Source organism: Drosophila persimilis, unplaced genomic scaffold, assembly GCF_003286085.1.
Source record: "Drosophila persimilis strain 14011-0111.01,24,50 unplaced genomic scaffold, DperRS2 tig00000209-arrow-arrow-pilon, whole genome shotgun sequence".
Classification (NCBI taxonomy): Eukaryota; Metazoa; Arthropoda; class Insecta; order Diptera; family Drosophilidae; genus Drosophila; species Drosophila persimilis.
In genome coordinates, this window is record NW_020825305.1 from 40,948 (window position 1) to 61,175 (window position 20,228).

General features: G+C 40.3%; 1 protein-coding gene across 1 annotated transcript in view; it reads right to left on the reverse strand.

Annotated features, from left to right (window-relative positions):
* Positions 1-16,220, reverse strand: part of LOC6589610 (protein bunched, class 1/class 3/D/E isoforms) — a 34,385-nt gene extending 18,165 nt beyond the window's left edge. Inside the window, exons 1-2 of the mRNA XM_002014738.2 lie at positions 15,999-16,220; positions 8,904-8,955 (exon numbers count right to left, since the gene is read on the reverse strand). Of these exons, the coding sequence (XP_002014774.2) occupies positions 8,904-8,955; positions 15,999-16,150 (204 nt within the window). The 5' untranslated portion in view covers positions 16,151-16,220. The remainder of the gene's footprint in view (positions 1-8,903; positions 8,956-15,998) is intronic.
* Positions 16,221-20,228: the final 4,008 nt, after the last annotated feature.

The following is a 20,228-nucleotide window of genomic DNA, read 5'->3' on the forward strand; positions in this document are numbered from 1 at the left end:
CAGAATAGTCTCTCTTTTGAAGAATTCGCTAGTGCGTCTCGAGTGTGCCGCCTCATGTGGTAGCCATGGAAGCAAGGATTAAGCTCTTCAAAAACAATCGAAAAATAATTGTTAGTTGCCACTTTAAGGATTTCGAATAATTTCCCATAAACCTCACAAATCTATTACATTAATCTCTTACACTGCCCCGAATAAACCTCCACTATAGTCATTATTTTAATCACAAAATATGTGGCAATCCTTGACTTGAAGTAAACCCAAATAAACTTTTATATAGCGCCCAGCCGACAGCCGATCAAGCATTTGGTAAATCCGTCAGGTATTCAACAGCTTTAACAACTTCAAACTCCATCGAAAACTGGTTTCAAACGCAGACTGTGATGTCACTAACCCAATTAGAAAGCAAGTGCTGCCACGACCAAATCGAAACGAAACAAAAACGGACAAATTGAACAATAATAAAATACTTCACAAAACACATATAAATAATTGCAATAAATCCCTGAATTCTGAAAATATATTTAGCAGTGTTTTTTTTTTTTTTTTGGTAGCAATAAGTTAATTAGGTCAGCAACTGTTTTTGTCAGTTCTGAATAATATTTTTTGGGCTTTAACATTTTTTTATATTTTGAAACGAATTTTTTTTTGCTTGGCAACAAAATTGGAGAAACGTTCAGCCAAAACAAAAAATTGGCAAAGCATGGAAAAACTTTAGAGGCAGTCGAGGAGAGTAGAGACAATTTTGTGTGACAGCCGAGACAGCTGATTGGCATATTCAGTTGTTGCTGCAAAGTGGCACAAACGCACACCCACACAATTGTTTTTGCCCCGAAGGAGAGAGAAATTTTCATAGACTGGACACGCCCACAAAATAATGGACATTCCCAAAGGTCAAACCCGGCAAAGAAGAAGGTCTAGGACAGGCAAAAACTTGACAAATACTTTTTTGCAAGGTTTATTTTGTGGCTTTTGTTTTGTTTTTTTTTTTGCCTGATTTATCATCGCACACGTTTGCGAAATTAAAAGCGATTAAGAATACATTGAGCTTTGTGTTCGCTTCCTGCATTTTGAAAAAATACTTTTTTAACGACTGCGCGAACGAGAGAGAACAATGACGGAAGATATCGCTATCGCTGAGGCGATTCTAGAGTTCAACGGATATGGCACAAAAGGTCAATCGGCACAATATCTAAGCCCCAATATATCACACAGACGGCTCTAAAGAGGGGAAATAACCAAAGCCGCTACGGACGGACTATTATTAATTTTGAGTCAGACCCAAACGGGTTTTCGCCAGCGGCACAGAGTGAAAACTTTAAACTTTTGAAAGTCAAAGTGTTTTGTTGATTAGAAAATACTTTTTGGCACTCATTAGGCTTTTTTTTTTTGGGTGCCTCTAAGCAGACAGGAAGCGCAGAGAAGGAAAAAAATACAATATATAAATATATAAAATGCCTAAAGACAAAAACAAGAAAAAGCTGAGCCAAGAAGATGATGAATTGTGTTCGGATTTGATGAGTATCCGCCTCATTAAATTCGACATTAAGCAAAGTTGTTTGGCCGTATAATTGTTGGCTAATTAAACGTTGAACAAAAAGGAAAAAGGTAATTAATGATTAACACTAAACAGAAATTATATTTAGCACGTACACTCCCCTCTTTAATAATCGAATTGATATTTTGCAATGTGGAAAGATAAGCGGATGGCACTACAGCCCTGGGGTATTCGAAAATGCGTTGATAAAAGACACTGAACATCCCCAAAGTGTTCCGATAGGACTGCATATATTCCCACAAGTGCCCTGGACTTCTAGTTCCGATATGACTGTATTCCCACGAGTGTAGGAGTTTCTATCTATTCCAATAGGAATAGGAGGGCTTTAGGGGGGAAAGAGAGAATGCTACAGCCGCTATCTTGTGGAGAAACGAATAGCGGAGAGCGGCAGAAGTAGAGTATCTGGAAGATAGAGAACTGTGACAGTACACTTTTGCTCTTTTGTCTTGAACAACAGCAGTCCAAGTTTCGAAGCAACGGCATTCAAAAATGGAAGCATCTCGAATAGATGCACAGTGCACTTTTGTCTCAAATGAAAACAACAAACGTGGTAGGCAGTACACTGAGCTTTTGCCTAAAACAAAACAGCCCTAGAGGCAAGAGCTTTGGGACGTCTGCTTTTCAAGGACAATGCACTTTTTGCTTACAGCCGCAGACTCATTCAAGACCTTCACCATGCGCTCACAGCGTACTTTTCGTTACAACCGCAGTCCCTCATCCAAGAACTCCACCCCAGAGTCGCCTTGCTCACAGCGCACTTTTCGCTCTAGCACTCAAGCCCCCACCCTGGCTCACAGCACACTTTTGCCTGCCAACAGTCGCAGCCATTCAATGCTTTCGCATTTTTGCGCGAGTATATTATGGAATTTGAGTTCGCTTGGCAACAGCAAATGAAAATTCAACTGCATCGAGCATGTACATATGTATTGGCGATAAAACTGACCCACTTTTGGAGCTGCAGCAGCTATGCACGTACACAAAAAAAGCAACATCAAGCAACTTGAACGACAATTGCAAACTTAAACTAAAGGCTATCTTGTCGTAGTCGCGGCCGTAGTCTCCGGCTGGAAAATGTTGAATGTCTGGTCCGGTCGAGACTGTGGCTGACTGTCTGAGGGGGGAGGGCAAACAAGTTATAACCTAGCAAAGCCTAGCTGGCTTTTTGGTAGAAACTCCTCAACCACCAACCACCCACTCGAATCCCCTGCAACCTTGAAGGTGAAAAACTACGTTCGATTCGGGGAACTTTGTTTCCTCTGAATCTATTGTAATGGAACTCTAATTGCAGTTAACTTTTACTCGCAAATTGTGGCATCTATGACTCACCCGCACTCGTTAGCGAGAGGGTAGGGGATGCCGATGAGGTCACCCTCTCTCTCTCAGTGAAATATTAGCTCACGACTACCTTTTCCTTTCCACCAGAGCTTGTCTTGCATTTCACACGAACGGCGAGAGTCGGCGACCTCCACAAAGGCCAAAGCACAATGCACATCCAGAATCAGATGTCTTCAATTCTAAAGAAGTCTCTTTATACTCGTTTTATGTAATACGTGTTCACATGTTCAGATGTATTACAAAACAGAAGATCATCATCATATGGTCCCCGGGCATTGAGTGACTCCACTTTGTGACGCAATTTCACTTTGAATGGTAGATGACGTCAGCTGCCCCTTCCACCCACCCACGGCTGTGTGACAAAGTCCAGTTGGTAGTTTTTTTTAATGGGGGATAGAGATGGAAGCTATCATAAAAGAAGATTTAGAACGACCATCTTGTACATAAGGATACAAAAGAGAAGCAGAACCGCTGAGAATCGATTCCAATCGATGTCTATCGATAGAAATCGATAGCACAATACACTCTCGACACCATTTTTAAAGACTAACTTTATTTTTTGTTGTCGTTTAGCTTTCAGGTCATCTTTTCTCCTCCCTTTCCTTTCCTTTCCCTTTTTCGTGTCCCACTTCCCTCACTAGCCCATCTCTAGTTGTGCATAAATTACAGATCAACCGATAGACACGCAGCGGCAGGCCTTAGCGTCAGTGCCACGTCTAATTAGCACTTAACTGGCTCAAACCGAGCACTCTCACTCGCTTTGTGTCGACCCGACCCGACCCACAGTATCGATTCTGACGTCAATTGTTTGAAAATTGCGGTGCGGTGCGCGAATTGTCAATGCAATTAGTTGCGGCTCTACCAAGTAGATCATGACAGAGCCGCTCTAGCGCAAAGCTGACGACTACTTGAGCATTGGTTATCGATATTCGCAAACAGAGAACGCTGACTCCAGCAGAGGGCACCGTGGCACGTGGCTAGGGCACGCCACAGAGACCGATGTTTGCCCATACCAAAGACTGTTTTAATTGTTGATTCTTCGTCTGTTATGCAATCTTCTTGCCGGCTTTCCCTTAACGATTCTTTTCTTCTTATCGGTGTTTGTTTTGTTGGAAAAGCAAATTATTTAACACACTATTCTGTGTGTGTGTGGGGCCTCCAAAACTCCGAAAACTCCCCACACTTGCACAAACAGCAGCACAGAAACGATGTGGGAGTGGTAAAACCCACCAGAGTCGAGTCAATGTGTTGATATTTTTATTTTATCTTATCTGTCATGCCTTTTTATGGTCTTGTTTGTGGAGCATTTAAGTTCTGCATTTTGTTTTTCACAAAAGTAGACAGAAACAAAAGCCCAGCACCAGGCCCAGTGCCCGGCAGAGGGAGGCTCGACAGGCCAGCCCAATCCGAAGCAAAACCGAACCATAAATGTCATTAAGTCATTAACAGGCCTTAACATGGTGTTCTCTTCATTATCTGCTTTGTTTTTCACAACTTCTTCCTCAATTTGAGGCAGATCGGTGTGGAAATGGTTTGGATATTTATGATTTCAAAATATTTACGGGGTCTGTAAAGGTGGAAACGTAGGAAGAAAGTCAGGAAAGGAAATACGACTCTGATTTGAATGGGAACTTCTTATAAATGGCATATCTCTTTTTATAGAAAGAATTGGAGCTGCGGCACACGTGACTGGACACTAAGATATCCAGCAGTCAAGAAGCAAAGGAGGAGGAATAGGAGTCTCACTGGTAGAGAGCTGGAACTGAAAAGACAGATGGTGCGCTCTATTTGAACATTCTCCCTCTAAAGCTTAGCTACTCCGTGAGAGAGAGCGGGTGTTTTCTGCATTCTGGCTATAAAAATGAACCTAGGGCAATCAGAGGCGCTAGAAAACATATTTTTCTCCAAAGAAGGTGTCTAAATCGCCCTGTCTATGGCTGCTGATCAAGAATATATACTTGTGTCTTCCTTCTGGTTGTTCCACAAATATAATATACCCCTGAAAATTCAGTAACGCTATTATTTATTGCTATCTTTTAATTACTTTTCTTCTTAGTGGCCCATCATCATAGAAACCCAACAACATCCAAGGTTTTAGCCTTACATTTTGCCTTGAATGGCCACAAATATAGGCATATAGTAGGCGGTATTGCAAACCAAAGTCTAGTCTTTCTGCTTGGGTATTTCTAGCTGATAAGTCACTTATTTGTTTCTTCACTTATGGCTGCTTGTGCCACTTCAAATCAATCACTAAATGTTAGTATAACCCAAAAACCTTATCGATAGACGGCCTCCCACTTGGGGCGTGGGCATGGGAACGAACAAGACATAATCATTGGCGGCGCCTAGGCTCTGTTTCTTCTTTTGTTTTTCTTTCGATGGGTATTTGTTTTCTTTCTTCGACTCTGATGCCGGGAATAGAAGTACTATTCGTAGAGATTAGCACAGAAATTGAAGCGTGAGAGTGGGGTGGCGTGGGGTGGGGAGGGGTATATAGATTACACTTCAACAAGCGTTGATTTTTCTGGCGCTGGTGCCACAGAACAATGACAATGTCTGGGCACATCGCATGTTTATTTCCATATTTGGAAAGAAAAAAGTGCGCAATACACAATGACGTCATTGTGAGACAGCCTCCCTGGAATGATTGATAGGTGATCTTTAATCGTATGATATACTTAATTGTTTAAGGAAGCAAACGTTTCCTCTTACTCAAAGGGTGTCTCATTTATTATTTGCAAAAATAAATTACATTTTATTTATGGTACTTTTGTGGGGCCTTCTTCGTTTCTTTCTCTGCCCGTTCTCAATGCAACGTGACTCAGTATCCGCCATCTGAAATCCGCAGTCCGTAATCCGCAAATTGTGTGCTCATATCCCACTTTATGACAAGTGAAAAGCAGAAGCAGAAGCAGCACCAGCCACAGCCACGGAAACAATGGGAACGGAAGGATTCTAAAGATAACCTAAGGGAAATGTCATAGGATTTGAATGAAATGCGCCAACTGTTGGGGGTCTCGTTTCTGAATGATGAATAAGTAGACAAATCATCTGGGGGCGTACAAACGGAATTTCATTGAGGTAAAAATATGTTTCTGATGCTAATTGGGGACCTCATTTATTTTTTCTAATTCCTTTTTGTTTCTTTTCCGGCAAAAGTGAAGAAAACCAGAAGAAAACGTTTGAATCGCGGCACAAGTGCCTGAACACTAAGATATCCTCGGAAATACTTCCTTCTAGGTGTTAAAAATCGAATAAACCCGTGCAGTCTTTTAAAAGCATTCATTCTATTCAAGATTTCACATCGTTTCAGGTCTAAGAAGGGGAATATTAATGTAAGGCTAGTTTTTGCGCTCTCCCACTTCAACGGTTATATAACTTGACAGTCACACGGGAACATTGAATGATAAAAAGGAGCAAAACCTCTTTCAAGCAAAATTCAGAACGATTGGCTTGTGGAGCGGCATATAATGAAACAAAAGAAAGCGTTTACATCATGAAAACCTTGTATAACTCAACTTTGACATGTGACTGGCACAGTCAGTGTTGCAAAAAACACCATTCAGAAGATAAATTTTGTGTAAAATTTCATATTTTTAAAGGACCTTCCTACAGCAGTAATGCAGATTGTCCTTTCATGGCTAATCATTCGCTATGGAAAGATTTTCCATCAAGCAAACGATATATCCGTGTTACCAGTGTTGGATAACTCCATATAGCATCTAAAAATCTCTGGAATATATGGTGGTCTTTTAAATTTTAGCAAGAAAAAATACAAAACGTACATGAATATGTTCTCACACAGCCCCAGATATCTGTTGCATCTCTACCTTCATTCCCTTTGTCTCTCCCTCACACAGAGTAGCTTAGCAGCAAACGGATGTACAACATTATGCTGACTTTCACTCGAGACAGACAGAAAGAGAGATTGCGGAGGAAGGAAAGGCTTACTGGCGGTCTGTGTCACACAGCCAGACATCCAAAGCAGACCGCCTGAAGGCCCGAATGTCATTTCGGTGATTGAGTTGAATAATTATAATTATTATCTCAACGCAAACAAAATCGTTGGTATTTTTTGTTGTTTTTTACACTTATTTTTCATGAATTGGCAAACAATTTATGGCATTTTTGAAGTGTGGCATTCGCTGCGTGTGTGCGTGTGTCTGTGTGTGTGTGAGCCGAGATAAGCACTCCCATACAATTGCGGAAAAATGTCTGCCATTTGGTAAACAACACAAAAGCAGCTGATAAGCAGCTAGAGAGCAGGCTGCCTGAGAGAGCGGGGCGCTGGAGAGCTCATAAAAATATCAGCCCGATGCCTCGTATAAAATTTTATATTTTATTTTATTTTTTTCCCCCGCCAAGGTCAAAAGCAACAACAACAGAATTCAACGCATAAATTCTGTGGCAAACAAAAGTTGCGGGCTAGCGATGGAGGGGCGCAGAGAAACAGAAATGAAATCCGTTGGGGGGGGAGGGAAAATACTTTCACAAAGAGACAGAGAGAGAATGCGGGAAAACTTTTCTAGAAAGGAATTCGAAAGAAAGAAAAGAACTGCAGTGAAAATGAAACGAAAGTGTGTGTGTGAGTGTGCCTGTGTGTGTGCGTGTGTGTGGGGAGAGAAGAGCAATTGAATTGACCCAAATGACCATTATGGGTGGCAAGCGGCAAGTGGCAAGAGTACCAGCCACTGTCTCTCTGCATCTTTCAATTGATATTCGTGGAAAAGGAAAAGTTGATTGACTTTAAATGAGGCATGCAACATGTGGCCACCACAGACACGACACAAAATGTGTCACACAGCCAGAGTTCCGCTTTCGGTGGGTTTCTATTAACAATTGAGGCTTTGATTCTGGCCACAAACGAAAGCGTTGCCATCATATAATGTTCACACGTGACTGGCACTGCCAGTGTTGGTAAACTCCACTGAGAAGCTAGAATTTTATGTAATTTAACATATTTTAATATTGTCGTGTGTCGTCTTTTCTCTGCATGCCATGCATTGCCATCATTCAACGTTCTATTACTCAACGTTCACACGTGACTGGCACTGTCAGTGTTGGGAAACTCCACTAAGAAGCTAGTAGTGCATTTATTTAACATTTTTTAAAGACACAAAGTTCTATTACTGTTATTAGTGTTAGAAAACTTCACTTTCTGTGGTTTTACTACAGAAATAATGTTTCAAATTGTCGAATCTCTATGCTTTCCTCTTGTTTATGGCTTTTAGGTCTGGAGTGGTAACATTTTCGATGCCAATAGATAGATTAGATTGCCTCCAATCGGATTATTCGCTGAGGCCATCAAGATTACAGCTATAAATGTCGTTGGCTTTCCATTCATGAAGTTCATTGAAAGCCCACGAAAAATCAATTGTCATCATCTTGGAGGATTGTTCATTCTACTCTTCGTTTAATTGGGTCTAAATATAGAATCGCCTCCATTGATATCCACGCTGAGAGGCAGCCTCTCGCCACCACAAAGCAAAATTCAATTCAATTGAACTAAATTCGTGCCTCAAGCACACACACACACACAGCTGAAAGACAGAGGGAGATGGAGTAGGGGTCCACCATCCGCCATCCACCATCCACTTGATTGAATTGTATCTTTTGGTGGCTCTGTCCGAGTATCTTTCGATGGGCCTTTCAATTGCTCTGTTGGCTATTTATGGACTGATGTCCAAGACTGGACCTGAGACCTTGCCCAATCGAGATTAAGAATGGATCTTCAACAGCAGGCAACCGCTTTCATGGTCAAAAGTTCAAAAACGTTTCGTTCAGTCCATGACGTCGCGTCGTCGTCTCTCCACCTTTATTTTTTGTTGTTGTTGTATTATGTTTTTCAGTTCCACTGATAAGACTTTAATTTAATTTATGACATTTTTTTGTCCATTATAAAGATTAGCGATTTCATGTTATCTCCGTTCTTATCTATTTTATGACCTGATTGGTCATATTAATATAACTCTGATGTAAAAACAATTAGAAATTGAATTGGAAGTGGACTTACCATTGCCTGTTCGATTTTGTTGTCAATCGCAACTGCACTTGTTCCAGATGCACTGCAAGAAAATTATGGGTAGAGTAAAGAATTGTTTAATATTTTGTGGACATGGAAAAATGTATAAACAATCTCAATAAAATCTTAAAAAATATAGGATCACCCCTTTTCTCACTAAATCTCCCTCGCAGAGTAGCTCAGCCATACAGGATAAATCTTTAAAATTATTTTGCTGCCATATTGAACCTTTCACAATGGTGGGTATCGTTTTTAATTATCATACGCATCATTTTGATCACATTTTCATCGTCTCTTCTCCAACGATTTAATAGCCTCATCATCTATTAAACAGTCTATTAACTCAAGCCTCAATTAAAACAAATCAAGCAATTTTTAGGCGCCTGAAGACTTTTTCCCCCAGGTGGGTGATCGTTGGGAGACCTTCGACAGCACGCTATTTTTGGCAATGTGACCTTGCTGCCAGACAGATAGACAGACAGCCCGCAAATTGAGGTCAATATGACAATAAAACTTCCTCGATGCCGAGTTAAAGGTGAAGCCTCCCCTCCCCTCCACTACCCGCCACTAATCTAAGCTCCCCATCTAATTGCAATGCCAAATGAGCAATGAAATTGTCATGAGGCCAGAGTGAAAGATGAATAGATATCTCATTTTGATTTCGATCGAAACCCAACTCTCCTTCAATCAATCAATCAATCAAGAGCTACGAAATAAACTCTCCTTAAGTATGGAATGCAAATTACAGTATTTTTACAATAAATTTCAAAAGAATTATGCAACACTGGCGTAAACTGGCGTCATCCGACAACACTGCAATTTTCCAACTCAATTTCAAGTCACATAAAAGCTTGTAAAAGTTGATTTCTTCTATGGTTCTAGGCAACAAAATATCTGCTCACCTTGAAGTATCAGAAAGATACAAATGGAACTGGTCGAAGATCAACTCTAATAGCGGCGTCTTTTGAGCACACAAAAACCGTTCAAGGACCCAACAAATTGCTTAATATACGCTCGAAAACCCCCTCTAAAACGGCTTAAATTAATCGTACTTTTACCCAGATACTCGCATCTGAAATTTTATTTGAGAGAGCGAATGTAGAAACTCTGTAGAGCAATGAACCCACACAGAAACACGGCCATGATCTTGGCTCAAGACAACAACTTTTGCCACACTTTATAACGATGTGGGGGTACCGTCTATCTGTCTGTCTGGCTGTCTGTCTATAATTCATCAACCAGCATGGCGTTTTTGGTTTTGTTTACTGCCACTGCCACTGGCACTCTGTCAGCTGGCACGCAATAATTTCTAATTATAGGAATGGCCTATGTTCCACGGGAGTGTGTGTGTCATCAAATGTCAGATGGCTTAAAGCCGCAATTGTGGGCAGAGCATTCGACGAGGGAGTTCAATGAAGTGCCAAAGAGGGCTGTGAGTCAATTGGAAGGGTACGATAGATTCTTAGATGGTTAGTCAGGTACTAGGCCTGCAATTTTAGATATGTTGGAAGCTCAAGAACTTAACCAAGAGAAGGCGTGTGGGACCCAAATAGTACAGGGCCTTGGACTCGTGCACCTGTGGATAGTTCGTGATGCAGTGCCCCATTTCGATGTATCCCTAAGGACTCTTGCCAGTGAACAAAAAATACAACTAATTTTAAACATAATTCACATGGAAATATTATATATCCTCTGCTCACTAATTTTCATTAAAATAATTTTGGTTTTCACGATTACGTTCCATAAAAAAATATGTATATATTCCACATTCCACCATAAAAAAAATGTGTACTCTCATGATTAAAAACAGTTTTTTGATTTTTTTTGTGGCTGCCCGGCCTTTTGTGTTGAAATGCATTTTTATTTACGATTGCGGGTATACGGAATGGATTGGAATGGAATGGGAAATGAGGCAGAAGATGAGATGCGATGCGATGAGACTTTGGGCATGGAATGGATTTGCAGCTGGCAGAATAATTAAAGTCAGTGGCAATAAAAAGCCGAGACGAGGAGCGCCGCATCAGAAAAACAGAATCATTTAAAAGGTGGCTCGGCAAAACGGCACGGAGACGAGACTCCACCCTGAGTCATGGCCGACAAGGACGCGAAACGGACAGTTTTTTAACCTGAAAGGAGGGCCAAGCCAAGGGCCGTTGTCGGTCTTTTTTATGACTTTCCATATCTCGAGAAAAGTAAAAGTCTTGGCCCCCCGACCAGCAGGCGGTCGAGTGCAATGACTCATGTCGTGACTTTTGTTCTCTTTCTTTTGGCACAAAAATACGAGTGCGAGAAAAAAAAAAGCAGAAATAAACAACATTTATTTAGTCAATGTCATACGCGGACAGCGGTCAATGGCGCCTTTTGATATGGTTATTGTTGCTTTATTTGCATGGAGGAAAGGGGCGAGGAAGGAGTTGTTTGGGGGAAACCGTTGCGCGTGGCAAGAGAATGAAAATTCCAATTGGTCACGGGGAACGATGGGAACGAACAAGTCATCGGAATGGGAATCGGAATCGGAGGCTAATTGAGGGAATTCCAAAGCAGTTCTATTGTTTTACTGTGGTACATTCCTGCTCTGAGCGAGACCTTGACATTGCCCTTGTTTTACACTCAAAGAAAATCCTTCGGACTTGCTTGAGCAACAAAAAGAGAAATACCCTCGATGGAAGGCGATTTATCAAGAATTTACGGACAGAAAAATATAAGATTTCACTGCTGTTGTAATAATTAAATCTATTAACATTATACAGATTACAGTTCCCAAATTGAACTTTTTTTTAAATTATATAATTTTTTTGAAAATAAAATTGATTTTTTTAAATTTATTTAAATAACGAATATTTGATTAAAATAATATGTAATTAATTTAATCGGTATTCATTATTTTTTAATTTATTTATATTTATTAATATTCATTTAATATTTATTTAATATAATTTAATTTAAATTTTTCTCTGAGTGTAGTTTCAGATTTTCATGCAAGTTTCTTTTTCAAATGCCAACAGTATTCCCCCGTTTGTAGTCCCCTCCTGCGCCCTGAGACTCCAGCAATCACCCCACAGCTGGAATCATCATTAGAGCTTTTATTGCTATGGATTTCTTATCATCCTCCCATCAGGTGCTATCAGCAGGCCTCCCGCCTCCTGCTGTACAAATTGAGCAGAAGCAGACGAAAGAAAGAACACACAACATAGCGGAACAAGCAGCCAAAGCAAAAAAAAAACGAAGCACACCACAAATAAATAAATAGGGGCGAAAAGAAGTACAAAGTTTATTAAAGTTCAAGCGCTGTGGGCCTCCGACTGCTCATCAAAACAAGAAATGATGTCATTTATTTATTTATTTGTATTTTGTTGTTGTTTAAATTTCAAGATTATTTTTATTTTAGTTTTCTCTACGCTTCTTCTGGTTTTTTTTTCATGCAATTTTATTTATCAAATCACGTGATGAATGAACTGCTTTATACTGCTTGAAACAAAAAAATAGAAAAAGGTGTCAGTGACAAAAACAAAATGCAAATTTCAAAGAAACGAAAAACCATAATAATGCAAAGCAGACGAAAAAAAGACAATAAATTAAATAAATGAAGCGCGATTTTAGTTTACTTTTTTTTTTTGGCTTTGGGACAAGCTTTAAGCTGTGTTGTGTTTTGAGCTTTTTAGCGGTATTTTGGGTATTCATATCATTAAGAACTCAAAGAAACATTGATAAAATACACTTAGTTCCTAATAGTGGATCTTTGAATGTAGAAATCTTTAAAGCAGACACGGGAAAGCCAGGTGTTCAAGCAGCCAAACGATAGGTGCGTCTCAACTGGTTGTTTTTTTTTTTTATTCTAGCTATAAAAATGTTCCAATCATAAAAGCAATCTAGTAATAAACAGTTTTAGTTGTTTTTTGTTGATTTTTAAAACCATTAGACGAGGTTTATTTTGTATTTGTTCATTCATATTCATTTAAGAACATAAATCGGTGTGTTTATAGGACAAATATTCGTCGACGAATGAGAAATGTGTCTGTCTATTAAATTCAGAGTTGAGTTCCTTTAAAAATCCAAAAAATTAACTGGAATTGGTCTCCTAAAAATCTATTTTCAGGCCTGTTTGACAGTCTCCTATGCTTCACCTTTCATCCTCCCTGTGCAACCCATTTCTAAGCCCACTAAAACCCCTTAGATAACCCTTAGACATCGCCCTATTCCAAGTAATTCCGTATAGTGCCATACAATGTGCAAGTTTGTTTTGATTTGTATTCTTAATTTATTTTCTTTAATTTTTTGTTGCATTTCTGCTGGCGCCACTCGCTCGAACGTGCCACTTTTCCCTTCTCTGGCACTTGCAGAGAGAGAGAGAGAGAGAGAGACGACGCGTCGTCAAATTACACGATGCCAATTGGCATGTAAATTTGGCCGAATCGAAGTCGAGTCAAATCGAACCCGTGCGATAAAGCGAATTATCGCTGGCCCAGAGCCAAGTGCCCGGCGCGGCGGCCAGGTTAATCCCTTGAATGTCGCTGCTCTTTGGCATTTTCTCTTCTGCGGGGCTATTTTCATTCCGTCCGCATCGGACGCACCCAAATATCAGGCGACAGCAGTTCGACATTCCCGAAATTTTCAATACTTGCGGATGTCGCGCAATGGTTTTGGCGGTTTCGCTCCCCTCCCCCTCGGCCAGACATACAAATCGCTCTTCCAGCACTTTTCACAGACAATTGTTTTCCGCCGATTCGGCAAAAAGAGCAGCCCTCCAATGGAGGGGGAAGAGATATTGAGCTTTTTTGCTGATGCAAAATATTTCTGGTAAAGGGAACTTGGCATACATATTTATGCCATACATATATCTACTCGATTTCCCGGGTGACGACTGAACGGCGAACATTTCTCAAGTGTTTATTTGCATTTCGGGGTGTCTCGAGGGCCGGGTGACGATCTTGAGAGCTGAGACTCCATGGAGCACCCCGGATCTCTGGTGACAGAGTGTGTTTACGACTCCAGGAAGTTGAAGTTGACAGTCATACAAATTGTTGTGCAAAAAAAATAAAAATGTAAACAAATAGTCAGAAAACAGGAAGTGAATTCGTAACAAAAGAAGTACGTTATAAAATTACAAAAATTTCAAATAATTCGGAACTTTTTTTTATGATTTCCTCAACAAATAAAATAATATATTTGAAAGGAAATAAATGTCTTTTTTGAGGACTCAATCTGATTAAAATAGTCATAAATGCGCTCTGATTTTCTGATAATAATAAATGATATTTGGTCGGAAGAAAATGGTATACTAGCCGCGACTTTTGATCAGATTCAACTCATTTTCTAGTCGTATTTTTAATCATTTGCGAGTCTTTTTCTCGTCACATTTTAGTCATTTTTCTAATCATTTGTAAATTTTATTTTTGTATTCATTTGCATTTCCTAAAAATACAATACACATTTTCTTTGTACAAATAAAAAAAAGGTAAAAGAAAATTTCATTCATAAATACAAAAAAAAGGGGGGTATAAAAAAAAATAAAACAAAATAAGTCAACAACAGCCATTTGCCCCCTGACCCAATTAAAATCGAAAAACATGGAATTAATACAACAACAACAACAAAAAATATACAAAACAAAAATATCCGTATAAGTGGGAATAAAGAAAAGGGTTCCATTCCACCAGAAACCACAAAAAAAAAGAAAGAAAAACCGGCCAGGTAAAAAAACAGTTGAAAAATACAAAATGCCATTGCCATAAAGTGGTCCAAGTGCAAGACCGGTTCGGGTCGGGTCGGTGCGGTTCCGAATGCCGCCTTGCTGAAGGAAGCCTTGCAACAGAAAAGGCAACCAGAAATGTCGCCAACTTGTCAGGCTTCCACACGGCACATAGCGGCGGCACGCGTGGCAACAGGCGGCACAGGCACAGAGCCTGTGGCTCCAGCCTAATGCACAACTTTGCAACAAGTTGCCTAACTGGACGGTAACGGGCCAAAAACAAAAATGAGGGTCAGCGCTACTCAACAAAAAAAAATAGTAATTCATCCACAGCTAACGTTGGCAGGCAATGCGTTGGCCCGTTTTTTTTTTCGATGATGATGTAAGGCGGCAGGAAGCGACAGTTACAGGTAGGCAGGCGGGCAGACAGGCCTGTAACCTGCTGTGAAAAGCTCTCTTGAGACAGCTCCCAGAGGCAGGGAGTGTGCTCCTCCAGAGAGTACAAATTTTCCCCTAAGATTATTCATCCTATAACTAATTTCTGTACCCATAAAAACCCCATCAAATGTGCAGACTGTTCGAAACATTTATGATCTCCCTCAACGTCTATCGAATATCGTTTACCCATACAATTAGAGCGTAAAGCCCCGCGCCCCGAACTAGTAAATATTTATGTGTGCATATAAAATCAAGATCCAGAGACGGGAGATCTCTCGCCGTATACAACTTAGCACCTTGAAGTCAATTTCTCGGGCTCTGGTGGGCTGTTGGGCTGTTGGGTTGCCAGGCACCGCTCAGAGCCAATAATAATTGTGGTTGTCTGTTTGCTAATTGATTTTTTAAGCAGAGTTGTGGCTTGATATTGGCTATTGATCTATTTATAGCCAGCTGTTCAGTTGTCGTCTGTTTTTCCTACTTTTCAGCATGGATTTTCACATTAATTTGCTAAAATTAGCCGCGAACCAATTCGCAACTGTCATTGGAGACACATTCGAGAATTAGTCACCCGCCATTTGGGTTGGGTGGGGGAGGTGTTTATTGGCCTGGCTTACCAATCATCAGAAAAGTGATGATACTTCAAGGTGAAGTCGGTTTCGTAACGCTGTATAAAAGCTTTCAAGTAATACCTGTATAATTTCCATTCTAAAGTAGAACTCAAACAAGTCTAACCCCATAAAAGCCCCAGCAATTTTATCTCCGCAAAGATAATGGAAGATAAACATCTGTACAAAGTGCTACTGTATTCCCCACAACATTGAAATCCCTAAACAAATAGAGGCCTTATCATAGAATGATCTCCCCCATTGCTGGACAATAACCCCTGGCTTATCTGGCAAATAAAATAGCGATCTATAAGGTTAAAAGGTAGGTCTGGTCTTTCCCTGATTCATACTCACTCTGGCAGAAAATAGTCGATGTATTTCATTACGACTTCCCGAACGGGATCCTGTTGTTTGCCAGAAATACTTGGATACATATCGAAATCCATTTTGCTATTAATAATACTGTTATTATTATTGTTGATGTTGCTGCCGGTTTCAGTTTTCATTATCGATAATACGATACGATGCACGATAAGGTGTGGTGCGTAGAGCAAATTTTCAAGTGTTTCTTTTGCGTATGATATGTATACAATTTTTTGTGGCTTGATATATACAAACACACACACACAGCCGCACACGCGTCCTGTTTTCGGCTTCTGTTTCGTGGGCAAAACAACGGGTTAATTGGGTTTTGTTTTGTTTTGTCTACTCTCTTTTGGGGGGGGCGCTTCCTTCTCTTTTAATGAGTTTCACTTGCAATTATTTCACATACACACACACCGGTACACACGTGTGCTTTCGTATGCTTTTGTGCTTTTATTTTATGGGTTTTTTTTTCGTATGCTTAAAACAAACAAAACAACAAACTTGGGAGCTCTTTTATTTGTGTGCTGAGAGCGCGGTGAAACGACTCTGCTCTCTCTCTCTCCTCTCTGGCTGTATTCAGCTAACTTTGGGGTATTTCTTATCAGCAACTCCTCGGTGCGCTCTCCCTCTCTCTCTCTCTTGTCTGGCCTTCTCTCTCTCGTCGAGTGAAAATGTTAAATGCGCGCGAGACGTTATTTTATTTGGCTTTTTGGTGTATTTTTCGATTCTGTTAAGGCCTTTTTTGCAATTGTTATCTGCTCCGCTGAGCTTTCCCAAGCAATTTGCTTAGCTTTTCATTCATTTGTTGGCCCCACTGTGCCACTTTTTACTCGACTCTTTTCACACACAATAAAAACCTTTTTTCTCACACAAAAAACTTTTTTTCACGCACACACACACACGGGAAAAAAAACGCCCTTTACAATATTATTTGTTTTAAACTAAAACACAGGCAACATAAAAAACAAAGCCCAAAGCGAGAAAAAATGCCTAAAGTTGTATCTTCGTTTTATCTCCAATTTTTTTTTCGTGTTTGCTGCCACCAGAGCTCCCAACATAATGTTGACGTCTCTGTCGCTGTCGCTGCTGTTGGTTGCTGTCGCTCGCTAGACACAGAGAGCGCATCGGTGAGAGAGAGAGAGAGAGAGCAACAATCAACGCCAGGTTACAACAGCTTTCGGTTCAGTTGGTGGTGGCTTTTTGAAGTTCCCAGAGAGAAAAACAACCAGCAGCAGCAACAGCGGCAGCGGTGGAGCGCGAGCGAAGCAGAGCAGCCATTGAAGCTGAAAGTTGTCTGGTTGTTGTTGTTGTTGGGTGGCAAAAAGGGGCAGAGCTAAAGCACAGCTTAGAAAGAGGCAGACAAAAGGCCAAAGCGTAAACGAAAGGCAATTACAGTAGCCATACGAGTGTTGGAACAGAAAATAAGTGAGGAGAGCGATTAGCGGGTTTCTGAATTCAGCAATAAGTAGGATCTATTTAGATTACTTTGATTTTATTTCTTATAAGCTTGCAATCGAATAGGTAGGTTTTTAAAACCCACACAAAGTCCACATTTTCCACCATCACAGCCAGTTGCCACTGTACTTCTTTCCGGTACTCTCCATTCGGAGCGCGCTCCACTGTTGGCGCTCTTCAAAAGCAAAATTATGTGATATTTCTGGCCTTTCCACGTTTTTCCTTGAAGGCAGGCCAGGCGGCAAACAGAAAAATACACGAAAAATAAACAAACAAGATACAAACACACGAAAAGACAACAAGAGAACTACAGATAAACACTGTGGAAAAACAACAACATAAATATTTCAGTTAATTTTTGAAGCAAAGAGAGCCGCAGTGGGCACTCTCTCGCATGCACACACACTCACACACAGAGGCATTAAAAAAGCAACATGGCTGCTTTTTGAAAGCTTTTTAGCTGAATTCCAGATACAGAGAGAGATAATGAGAGAGAGGCAAGCGAAACCATACAAATGATTTTGTCAGCAAATGAGAACGGCTGCCAGAGGGAGAGAGAGAGAGAGAGAGAGTCAGTAACGTGTAACGGCAAAAGAACTTTTGAATTTCAGTGAAGCGATGGCAGCAGCATCAGAGGCCCGACCCGACACTCCACGCTCCATGCTCCATTCTCCATGCCACTTGACTATGCCAATATGCCACGTTGAAGGCTCAATAACCCGTACTACAGTAAGCAACTACAGTCGATAGACAGACAGAGAGGCAGAACAGAGCAGACCCATTCAACCACCACCCACAATGGGAGAGGTGCATACATTTGGTATTCTCACGCTGTTGCATTTGGGGTGTGGGTTAAATATTAATATACATACATAGTGCTTCATGTTTCAATCAGCTTGATTGTGGAACCAAAGGTGGTGAAATATTCGTATTTTCTTATTGTCTCGAAAAATACTGTTCTATTTTCAAAAAATATGAGCAATTTATTAACATTTTCACTTTTATTCGTCTTTTTCCGATACTTTAAGCCGAGATTAAGACGCAACGATTCTCTCAAAGGAAATAATCTTGATTAAAGATTATTAAATTCCATATCCCAATGCAAATATATTTAACTATAGACTCTTCTGTTTATGGTATGGCTCTTCTTTTCTCCTAAAATCCGTTCCATCTCTTAAATATCTACAAGCTACCCATATTTTATAAAAGATCTACAATATTTTCAAGTATTTTCTTGTTCGACAACTCAACCTAGAAAGATAGAAGAGAAAGATCATTAATTAAGCTTTAAATTTAAATCAACTACAATTAAATTTAATTTTCCCCTGTGAAATGTAGGCCTTAACTATTTCCGCAGTTCACGCATTTAGGCCTATGTTTTCCGCAATTTTACTACATTTTTTTTTACGACTTTTGCAACACTCCATCCAAGAGCCAACGGATTTCGAAACCGCATCGAAATTGTTTGATGAAAATTGGTTGTTGGTCACGCAATGGATAAAAAGTGAAGAAAATGAGCAGTGAAAGAGGGAGAAAGAAGTGTGCGTAACGTTTGGCGTTGTGAAATGCTGATTATAGGGGATGGGAGTGGGGATATTCGTGGAACTTAAATGAAAATAGATACAATCTATATATCGCTCACAACCCCTTTATGAATTCATTTGATCCCGGCCCATTTACTGGGTTCCGCATCCACAAATAAATCTCAAAAATATGCAAATTTTGTGTAAATTGTTGATGGCAGTTAAGAAAAGCAAAGTACAAATAAATGTCAACAAAATGCTCTATTCTGTGGCCATAAACACGAAGGAACAGTAAACGCCACGTGCCAAAAAATATCAAAATATACTACACAAAAAATACCAATAAAATACTCAATAATACACTGCTAATGAATGCACTCTGCTGTGTGTGTGTGCAGTGAACAGCTGTAAGACTGTTGATTTTTCGCACAAAACAACATTGTTGTCGATGGAGCCACGCCCCGTCAATTAGCAAGAGGCCTCTACTAAATACCCGCACCAAAGAAAAAACTTCAACAACAACCGCAAGAGATCCGAGACTCCGAGCCAAGCAAAGCCGGATCAAGGCAACGAACAACCGACCGACAGTACAGCAAGACGGCAACAAAAACAATTGTGTAACATAAAACAGAGTCTAACTGTGAACATTGTGGCCGCTGACAGGGTAGACCCGAAAACCCCCAGCAAGACAGATAGATATTTCCAGGCATTGTTTTGTTGTTATGAAACCCAAGACACAGCCAGCGAACTACGAACGAACAACCGACAACAACATTTAATCGCTTGGCTTGAGGCGATGCGATGCGATGCGATGCTGCCGCCGCATCATTAAACCCTCTCTCGCTCAGGCGGCAGTCAGGGTAGTTTCCATTTTAGTCAGAAGTTGGAAACGGAGGATCAGAAAGAAATTTGAATGGTTGGAAGCCTCCACAAGTGCCCAGCGGTGGGAACACACATTGAAGGCACTTTGATGCCGTAAAATGAGCAGGCATTCTTTGTCCTTTGATACATATTTTAACAAAATATCGTTCTCAATAGTTTCTATAGTATCATTGAGGTCTTTGATATCATCGGTTCCAGAAAACCCATTGGAAAAAAGAGTATAAAAACTTCGTCTCTCGAAAAAAGGCCTTCATGCACATTTGGTTTTTTTGCCTGCTGCACAAAATCGTGAGTTTTTTGTTGTTACTTTCATTTTCAGAGTTTTTCCAGGCAGCATTGGCAATTTAATGCCAGGCTG